Source organism: Euleptes europaea, chromosome 6 (genome assembly GCF_029931775.1).
Source record: "Euleptes europaea isolate rEulEur1 chromosome 6, rEulEur1.hap1, whole genome shotgun sequence".
In the NCBI taxonomy this organism is placed as follows: domain Eukaryota; kingdom Metazoa; phylum Chordata; class Lepidosauria; order Squamata; family Sphaerodactylidae; genus Euleptes; species Euleptes europaea.
In genome coordinates, this window is record NC_079317.1 from 100,800,646 (window position 1) to 100,810,643 (window position 9,998).

The 9,998-nt window shown below is 44.4% G+C and overlaps 1 protein-coding gene across 1 annotated transcript; it reads right to left on the bottom strand.

Annotated features, from left to right (window-relative positions):
- Window positions 1-5,027: 5,027 nt before the first annotated feature.
- SDHAF2 (succinate dehydrogenase complex assembly factor 2) lies at window positions 5,028-9,992 on the bottom strand. The gene is made up of 4 exons (XM_056851988.1): window positions 9,972-9,992; window positions 7,470-7,675; window positions 7,176-7,285; window positions 5,028-5,145 (listed from the first exon to the last, which is right to left on the bottom strand). The coding sequence occupies exons 1-4, from the start codon at window positions 9,990-9,992 to the stop codon at window positions 5,036-5,038; spliced, it is 447 nt and encodes a 148-aa protein (XP_056707966.1). The 3' UTR covers window positions 5,028-5,035.
- Between the last annotated feature and the right edge of the window lie 6 nt (window positions 9,993-9,998).

The following is a 9,998-nucleotide window of genomic DNA, read 5'->3' on the forward strand; positions in this document are numbered from 1 at the left end:
AATTTCTGCATTACAACACTCTAGCCACGGTAAAGAGAGATTTCCTCCAATAGGGAGAGAGGAGGTTGTGGGCAGGGAACTTGGAAAGCACAACTTTAACTATGTGACTAAATAGTCAGAGGCGCCATTTTGTGTGTTTTCATTTTCTCTTCCTTGGAAACAATCATTGCCATGAAGATGTCTTCATAGAGTAAGAGCAGTGGTGGCATGTTTGAAGAAATAGTCATTTCCAAACAGTGCCATCTAGAAATTCATCATTTGTTTGGTGAACATTATGTGAGCCAAGATCTACAACTGGTCCATGTGGCTCAGAAAAAAATATATTAGAAAAAACAGTACCACAATGGTCTGTTTTGGAGGGGGGGATTATTCGCTGACAGGAGCCGAAACTGGAGACCCTGGTACATGTTGCTTGGAAAAAAATATTGGAAAAATCATTAGCGTGTAAAATGAATGTAACCTAGAAATTGCTGGGGGGGGGGGGGGATATTGTGTACCAGCACCTACAACTGGACAGCGTGAAACAGGAGGCACATAACCACAAAGAAAAAGACCTTTGTGTTTCTAAAGTCAGTTACATTGATTATTTACTTGGTAAATTCCCTGAAGAGTCAGTTGAGCTTTTGGCAAAGAAGCTCCTATTAGGAGAAGACCCTTAGCTTACGCTATAAACTGCCAAGTTCTGCTCTGTTGCTATTAAAATATGCAGAACTTCATTAGAAAATGATTGTAAAATAATTTAACAATTTTATTAATTTTAAGATGATAATTTTAACCAGGGGTTGCTTTTATTGATCTTATACCTTTATATGTATGGGCAATGTGTGATTCTGCAGTGCAAAACTATTGAGTCTGGAATTTTTGATGTGTTGGCACGTGATTGGTCAGTCGACAGTATTAATACATTTGCTTTGCTTTGCTATTTATTATTTAGATTTCTAGTCCACCCTCAATCCCCGGACAAGGCAGGCGCAGGGCGGGTAACAGCGAGATAAAAACAGTAGCAATAAGATCTATGTCAGGAGCAGGTCCTGGGAATGGTATGCTGTGGTTGTGAGCAGCTGCTGTTGTGTTCCTCGTTCAAGGTCTCGCCTGATTCCCTATTTAGACTTCGCGCCGTGAGAAGCACCGAGTGCCCCGTTGGTCTCCTTTGGTCTCGGGGTAGGGGTGGTTACCATGGTGCCCTGTTATCAGTCTTCGTTTTTCTACTTATGTTCTGTATCTGCCTGTCGCCTGCATTAGAGTCCATTTGACTTTTAGGCTTCTGAAACCTGTTGACTTTTCTGAATAAACCTGATTTTCTGGACTAAGCATCTCATGGAATTTATTCATGAAATTATCACGGGGCTAGAGCTGACAATCTACACTTAAAATTATTGAAACCATAGCAACAATATAAATTAATACTAATATACCAGATGGTGCATTACAATAATGGCGCATTAAAAAATTTGAACATCATTGGAGGGATTTGATGTTCCCATACCATACCTGCAATTGGGGGCACCGGGGAATGGAAAGGGGGGCTGGGTTTTGTCTACAAGATCAGGTGGTAGGGAACGGAGGTGTTTCCTTGTGTAGACGGGGCTGGAGCACCACTTTTAACTTACTTTTTGCTACACTTCTCTGCTTGGCAAGATCTTGTTTTAAAAAACACACCTTAAAAACACAAAACCCCTGACTCTGGCTACTCTCTCTGTCTGGAGGAAGCGTGGGGGATCTGCATTCTTTGTTTAAATCCTTCTCACTCGCTCGCTCGCTCTCCTCTCCCCACAGTCTCTGCCTCTAATTTAACATAACTGATCAGACTGGTTTTGCCAGTCTGGTGCTGCTGCTGCTGCTACTAAAGGGGGCTGATCTGCATTTTTAAGAACTTGGCTGGAAAAGCAGGGGGGGAAAACCCGTGCCGTTTTCCCCTTCATCCTCTCTCTCTCTGTACATAGCAGGAAAAAAAGCTACTAGCCGAGGGCCAGAGATAAACAGCTCTTTTTCGGCCGGGGGAGGTCTGGAAGCTTTCTTTCCGCGGCGGGAGTGGGGTGGATTTACAAAAAAGGGAGGGAAAGAAGGGCTGCCACAAAGGCAGCCCCCCCCCCCACACACACACAAGTATCTCATGCAGTCTGTAAAACATGCTCTGCATAGCCGCTGATAAGGGCATTAGCCGGCAGAGAGGTTTTTGGCTTTTTGCAGGGGCTAGAAAGAGGCATCTCCCACCCACCCACACGTTGCCCCGCCCCCTCACGGTCACACCAAGGCACACACACACACAATCATGCATTTTTTGACAGCTGATTGATATGAGGTACTTGTTAAAGCTACTGGTGTCATCTAGGGCAGCTGCCTGCTTGGGGCTTGGTCGGCTAATTTTTAAGTTGATAATTTTGTATGGCCCGCAAACAATGTTATAAATATCCAAATGGCCCTTGACAGAAAAAAGGTTCCCCACACCTGGTGTAGTGGATAAGAGCGGTGGTTTGGAACAGTGGAGTCTGATCTGGAAAAACCGGGTTTGATTCCCCACTCCTCCACATGAGCAGCGGAAGTTAATCTGGTGAATTGGATTTGTTTCCCCACTCTTACACACAAAGCCAGCTGGGTGACCTTTAGCTAGTCACGCTCTCTCAGCCTCACCTACCTCACATGGTGTCTGTTGTGGGGAGGGGAAGGGAAGGTGATTGTCAGCCAGTTTGATTCTTGCTTAAGGGGCAGAGAAGGTCAGCATATAAAAACCAACTTTTCTTCTTTGCTCTATCTCACACTTCCAGCTGATCCAGGGCGGCTGCAGAAACCCTGAATCAGTGCATGGAAGCAGTTTTGGAGCTGATATGAGCTAATAAACTGAAGCTTAACCCAACAAGACGGAAGTGCTACTGGTGAGCGGAAGGTATGACCTGGGATTTACATTGTCACCTGTTCTGGATGTGTTTATACTCCCCTTGATGGAATAGATTGGGGTACTTTTGCATGCAGGTCTAGGTGGCAGCTGTTGTCAGTACGGCCTTTTACCAGCAGCAACTGTTAACCAGTTGCAGCCTTTCCTGGCCAGAAAAAGATCTGGCCATGGTGGTGTGTACCTGGTTACATGTAAATTAAAAGGTAAAGGTCCCGTCCAAGCACCAGGTCGTTCCTGACTCATGGGGTGATGTCACATCCGGGCGTTTCCTAGGCAGACTTCATTTACAGGGTGGTTTGCCAGTGCCTTCCCCAGTCATCTTCCCTTTAGCCCCAGCAAGCTGGGTACTCATTTATCCGACCTCGGAAGGATGGAAGGCTGAGTCAACCTTGAGCCAGCTACCTGAAACCAACTTCCTTGGGATCAAACTCAGAAGAGTCAGTTTTTATATGGCGACTTTCTATACCATTTAAGGAAAACTCAAACCAGCTTACAAGCATCTTCCCTTCCCCTCCCCACAACAGACACCCTGTGAGGTGGGTGAGGCTCAGAGAGCATGACTTGCCCAAGGTCACCCAGCTGTCTTTGTGTGTAGGAGTGGGGAAACAAATCCAGTTCACCAGATTAGCCTCCGCGGCTCATGTGGAGGAGTGGGGAATCAAACCCAGTTCTCCAGATCAGTGTCCACCTCTCCAAACCACCGCTGTTAACCACTATACCACGCTGGCTCTCTACTCCAGGTTGAGCAGAGCTTGGACTGCAGTACTGCAGCTTACTACTCTGCGCCACAGGGCTCTTACATGTAAATTAGATTACTGCAATACTGTCAACATGGGGGCTGCTCTTAAAACGTGTTTGGGAACTCAACTGGCACAGAATGCAACAGCCAGGATGATGACTGGAGCGGGTCATAGGGACCCTAGCACTCCAGGCAGGGTTCATCCACACTGGCTCCCAATCTGTTTCCGGGCACAAAGTACTGGTGTTGACCTTTTAAACCCTATATGACTTGGGACCAATATCCCTCAAGGACTGTCCTAATGCTTTATGAAAATACCTGAGCACTGTGGTCCTCCTCCAAGGCCTGGCTTTGGATGCTTTCACCTTCTCAGATTAGGCGGGTAGCAACCCGGGCGATGACCTTTTCAGTCATGGCACCAAAACTCTGGAACTTTCTCCCCAGCAAGACTTGTCTGTCCCCATTATAGTCATCTTCTGTCAGCAGCTGAAGACTTTTTTGTTTCACTTGACATTCCCTCAATGATTACTCATTTCTGCCCTATGTTTTATTTGTTGCTTTTGTATGTATTTGGGTTTGGTTTTAACTGTTTTAATGACTGCAGGAGGGTGTTGGTTTCAGTGGTTTTTAAGGTGTGATTTTATTGTTTCAGCTCTCTGCTCATTAGTTGTTAGCAGATAATAGGAGTAAGAAGAGAAAAAGTGAAGATAACAGAGGAAATTCCGATGTAATAACTTTCATTCAAGTTCTCGCAACATATATAAAGCTCTTTCACCTAACAGCCAAGGCACACATACCCGACCGCTTTAGTCTCAACCAGAGTTTAGGCAACTCCAATTTTATTGTTTGTTTTTAATCTGTTAGCTGCCGTGATGGCCCCGATGAGGACAGAAAGGCAGGGTACAAATTTTGTAAATAAATTAGTAATTTATCTAAGCCAGGATTTCATCTATGGATACAATTTTCTACTAGAATGAGACTTCTGTAACACAAGATTCTTATTAGGTTACTTGTTTTTTGAGACAAAAGCCTCTTTCTATTGTATAATATTAAACCCTGCCCTAGGATCGAGCAACATCACTTGTTAAAATGAACAATAAATTAAAAGCAGAATTTCTAAATGAACCAGGATACACACATACATCTTTTGTCTGAATCACCCTGCAGTTATAGTCAGATGGTGCTGCTGAAGTGCATCCTAGTGACTCTTGAGGAAAAGAGGGCTTAAGCTTTATTACAGAGAAGAAAAAATGGACTACACAGACTACTCGGCAATAGGATAATTTAGAAGAACAGGACCCAGAATGAGACATTTTCAGTAAGGTCCGAAGTCCAACATTTATGGTTCTACAAACCATGTCCAAAATAAGAAGAATGTCACACAAGATCAGTGACTCAAAGAGTTACTCCAGGTCCGGCTGTTGCAGTCTTTGCTCTCTGTTCTTGTTCTTGGTGAACTCCCTAAGCATTTCCATGACTTCATTCTGAAAGACTTCTGGAACCGGCTTTGCTTCTTTGGGGAGAAAGACAAAGTGAAGTACAGCCTTAATAACTCTGCTGCAACTCTCTGAAGGTCTCCTACAAATCCAGTAATTTCCCCCCAGCCCAGTTAAGTCTACTCACATTTAAAAAAATTAATGCCTAGATAGCAAACAACAACACAAAAGAATGCCATGTTTTACCATATCTAACTGATTACAATCATTTTTATGATATGAAAATTATGAACCTTGGAGTTTCTTAAAAAGCTTATACTATACGTAATATCATCATAACTTATACAGCAGTTGTGCAGCCCAATCCTATGCATGCTGATGAAGGGGGACGTTCCACTGACTTCAAAGAAGCAAACTCCCAAGCATGCATTCATGTGGAGCCTTAGTGGACAGATTACATTACAATTATACACTTATTTGGCCTAGAAAAACATACCAACTTTCTAAGTAATCACATCAAATTTTACACTTCAGTCACACTAAGCCAGAATGAAGACTAATGCTGACCATCCAACCATCTATGCACAGAAGTTTCCCCATATTCCTCCCCACTCCTGCAGCCCCTTCTGACCCTGGAAAGATCCTTCATGGGGTAATCTGATCCACATGGAGATATGGCTGCATGGGCTGGAGCAAGGGTGTACTTGCAGAAGATGAAGGTACAGCCTTAATAATGCTGTTCACAGAATCAGCATTGCTGACAGATTGCAATCTAGCCTCTGCTTAAAAACCTTCAGAGAAGGAGAGCCCACCACCTCCTGAGGAAGCCTGTTCCACTGAGGAACTGCTCTGTCAGAAAGTTCTTCCTAACATTTAGCTGAAAACCCTTTTGATTTAATTTCAACTTGTTGGTTCTGGTCCGACCTTCCGGGGCAACAGAAAACAACTTCTTGCTGTCATAAACCCACCCTGGGTCTATGTATTCTTACATCCTTGCTGCATGTTTGTGTGCTTGTACAGCTTGTTCCTCTTCGCTGTTCCACCACCCCAAGTTAAAATCCAGCCTTCCACTTCACCAGTGACTTGGGGAACACTGGTAGGCTGCCTCTGAGCAAGTACAAAGGGCAGGCTTTCCCAATTACTTCAGCCCATCTTGTGTGCAAGTGTGTGACTGTGAGCGAATGATCTAAAGCAAGCATGAGGAGCAGCTGTACCACAGTCCGCTTTCTTAAACACGAAAAAGTTATTACTACAGATTAATAGAGAGCACGGACAGGGAAAATAGCTATCAATTCCTACTGGTTATAGATCTAATTGAAAAACAGAAACATAACACTAAGATGAACTTAACAATACAGAACAGTTACCTCTGACATCCCTGCCTGGACATCTGTGGAACAAATGCACAAACGGACCCCCACCTGCTTCCTGCAGGGGAATCCAACTTCCAGCATTTGGACAAAGCTTAACAAATGTTCCAATTTTTAATCCTTCCTGCCTTTTGCTGACGGGAAGCCTATTCCAATCCAGAGTTGGGGAACTTGCCCCATGTGAGGAAGTGTACTCCAATCAACCCAGGGCTCATGTCTCACACATCTCACTACCCAGATCATGTTTTACAACAGTTATCCATCTTGCCTTCCCAGGCAGGTAGGCACAGTTTTCTCCCTGTGGAAATACATCTTCTACTCTCTTCCCTGGGAAAATAAATGCCTGTCAGGATCCCAGGAACTCCCTGATGCGCTTCAAAGCACTTTGTATCTCCGAATCCTAACACCTGCAACCCTGTAAATGATCTGCCACCATGAGCTCTTTTGGGAAAGGTGAGATTTCAAAAAGGAATAAAAATGTGTAGCTTCAGTTGAGCTGACACATGAAGTAGGATTTCAAATGGCCAGCACCGACTTTCTCAGCACTTAAGAGATACCCTGGGAGGTTTTTTCTCCCAACCTTGCTCACAAGCACACTACAATACCTTTCATAGATGGGAAACAGAGCCCACAGGACTATGCAAACAGGTTCGCTGCATGTCAAAATAAATCATTCCTAAGGAAAAATAAAATAAAATGTAAGAATGGTGGTCTCTAAAAATGTCACTTTGTGTTACCTGTTGCCCAGTAGTAGATATCCCAGTCATTACTAGGCTCGTTAATCAGGCGGTCATAAAGGTCCAGCTGTCCTTCATTCATTCTATTCAGATTTTCTTTGGCAAAGAAACTGAGAGAAACAATAAGATAAAATCACAGCAATGGCTCTTCCTGTGAAACGGGAACAAAAAGGGGACCAGGGAAGCCGAACCAGGGCAAGACAGACCCGCATCAACCCAAACCAGCAAAGAGATGTTGGGACAGGTAACCGCCCCCCACTCCTGTCTTGTCAGTGGAAGGGGTGAGAAGCTCACCTGAGCAGAAGGCAGTTTTCCAACATGCCCCTCTTGCGACTCTCATACAACAGCCTGGCGCGCTTGGTCTCCAAGGGTTCGTGGGGCCTAGACTGCCAGGGTGGCAGCGGAATCTCCAGCAGGTCCCGGCCAGAGTCCGACGGCGAATCCCCGCGATAGCCACGCCTTGACACAGGGAGGATGCAGAGAGGGCGAGACAAGAAGCGCTGGGAGAGAAGGACAAGGAGAGCACGTCAAACTGCCCGAGTCAGAGCCGTGCTCCATTCACAGCCCAGTACTGCCGACTCTCTGACCTCCAGCGGCTGCCCCGGGGACACAAGCAGAGACCCCCTCTTTCCCAAGAAGTCGGGACCTTCGGCATGCCCGGCAGGTGGTCTAGCCCACAGTCACGCCCTCGTGCTAGTGAGTGCTCGGTGAGCTGCGAGCATGGAGACGTGACAGATTAGCATCTAGCTGATGGCGTCCTACCAACTGTGCAACTGTTTGGAGCAAAGACGGAGCAGTTCCCGTTCTCTTGTGGGCACATGATTTATGGCTTGCAATCTAGCCGGTTATCAAAAGAATAGGCGGCTGAAAAAGATATAAGGAAACAGGGAAGAATTACCGGACACCTGTACTGCCTATTGCTGATTGCCTCATATTCTTCGCCTATATTTCAATAAGTTTGTATGCTGAGGACTTCTACACATTATAAAAGAGCAAGAATCCAGTAGCACCGTAAAGACTAACAAAAATATTTTCTGGTAGGGTATGAGCTTTCGTGAGCCACAGCTAACTTCTTCAGCTGTGGCTCACGAAAGCTCATACCCTACCCGAAAAGATTTTTGTTAGTCTTTAAGGTGCTACTGGACTCTTGCACTTTTCTACTACTGCAGACAGACTAACATGGCTACCCACTGTGAATTATCCTTAATGCACTATTGAGTGCAATCACGAGTCCCCATTAAGAAGTGAGCTGTGGCTGACGAAAGCTCCTACCCTACCAGAAAATATTTTTGTTAGTCTTTAAGGTTCTACTGGACTCTTGCTCTTTTCTACTACTGCAGACAGACTAACACGGCTACCCACTGTGAATTATACACATAATAAGAGACTGGAGATCAGCTGGAGATCAGTTGTAATTAGGGTTGCCAACCTCCAGGTACTGAGAGAAAGTATAGTAAGGGCTCTAAAAATGACATACAAACTCTTATTCTATAAGCCAGTGAATTTAGTGACAAAAGTGAAAAAATTACATACAATCTAATAAAGGAAACATGAAAATAACTATGAGTACATGTGAGGCAATACCTATCGTCCATCATCTTTTCTCCCAGTTCCTGAGGGAACAATAAGCATATGAACAGTACAAAATTCTAAGAGACTAATAAGTCATTGAATGAGATAAGCCAAAAAAATATATATTTTTGTATTGTATTGTATTGCCTCACATGTACTCATAGTTATTTTCATAAGTTTCCTTTATTAGATTGTATGTAATCTTTTCACTTTTGTCACTAAATTCACTGGCTTATAGAATAAGAGTTTGTATGTCATTTATAGAGCCCTTACTATACTTTCTCTCAGATTGACTTTTATAGTAAACGTGCCTTTTTTGCTCCAGCCTTTAAGGATATTTGCTCCAAATATTTTTGTTAGTCTTTAAGGTGCTACTGGACTCTTGCTCTTTTCTACTACTGCAGACAGACTAACACGGCTACCCACTGGGAATTATACACATAATAAGAGACTGGAGACCAGTTGTAATTAGGGTTGCCAACCTCCCGGTACTAGCTGGAGACCTCCTGCTATCACAACTGATTTCCAGCAGATAAGAGATCAGCTCCCCTGGAGAAAATGGCCCCTTTGGCTATTGGACTCTATGGCACTGAAGTCCCTCCCCTCCCCAAACCCCTCCCTCCTGAGGCCCCGCCCCAAAAATCTCCCGCCGGTGGCGAAGAGGGGCCTGGCAACCCTATCTGTAATAGCAGGAGATCTCCAGCTAGCACCTGGAGGATCTATCAGAACAATAACCTATGCTGAAAATTATGGCTATAACAAGAAACAACAGCACGTAGGGCTCTTCAAGAAATAGCAATTTACTGTGTAAAATTATTTATACTGAACAAACATTTATATGTATAAGAAAAAATATCTATGAGAAAAATATCCAAGACTTTGTATTTACATCATACAATTTGACATCCAAAAGTTTGTATTCACTTCATACAGGAAAATTTAGACAGGTAAGACCATATATCAATAAGCATAAATAGGTTAATTCACCATGTGCTTCCCAAAAAATAAATATGACCATTATACAGATGATTTTTCCACAGCAGCACCACAACAACACAAGACGACACCTCCAGATTGGAGCATCACCTGGATTGCACCTGGAGGATGGCAACCCTAGGTCTAGCTCACAGGCACGCCCCGCCCCCCAGGCCACCCCTCCCCCAGTGAAACACTCCTCAAAGACGTACAGCGGATCCCCCCCCCCCCAAAATCCATCCCACTCACTCGAACTATTAGCGTCGCCATCCTGGT

Bases quoted from the DNA above. Each gene is read 5' to 3' on its own strand.
- SDHAF2 (XM_056851988.1), bottom strand. From the start codon at position 9,992: ATGGCGACGCTAATAGTTCGA. The intron at 7,286-7,469 runs GTGAGCTTCTCA...TGTTTCTCTCAG, and splicing joins GAAAACTGCCTTCTGCTCAG to TTTCTTTGCCAAAGAAAATC. The intron at 5,146-7,175 runs GTAACACAAAGT...TTCTCCCCAAAG, and splicing joins TATCTACTACTGGGCAACAG to AAGCAAAGCCGGTTCCAGAA.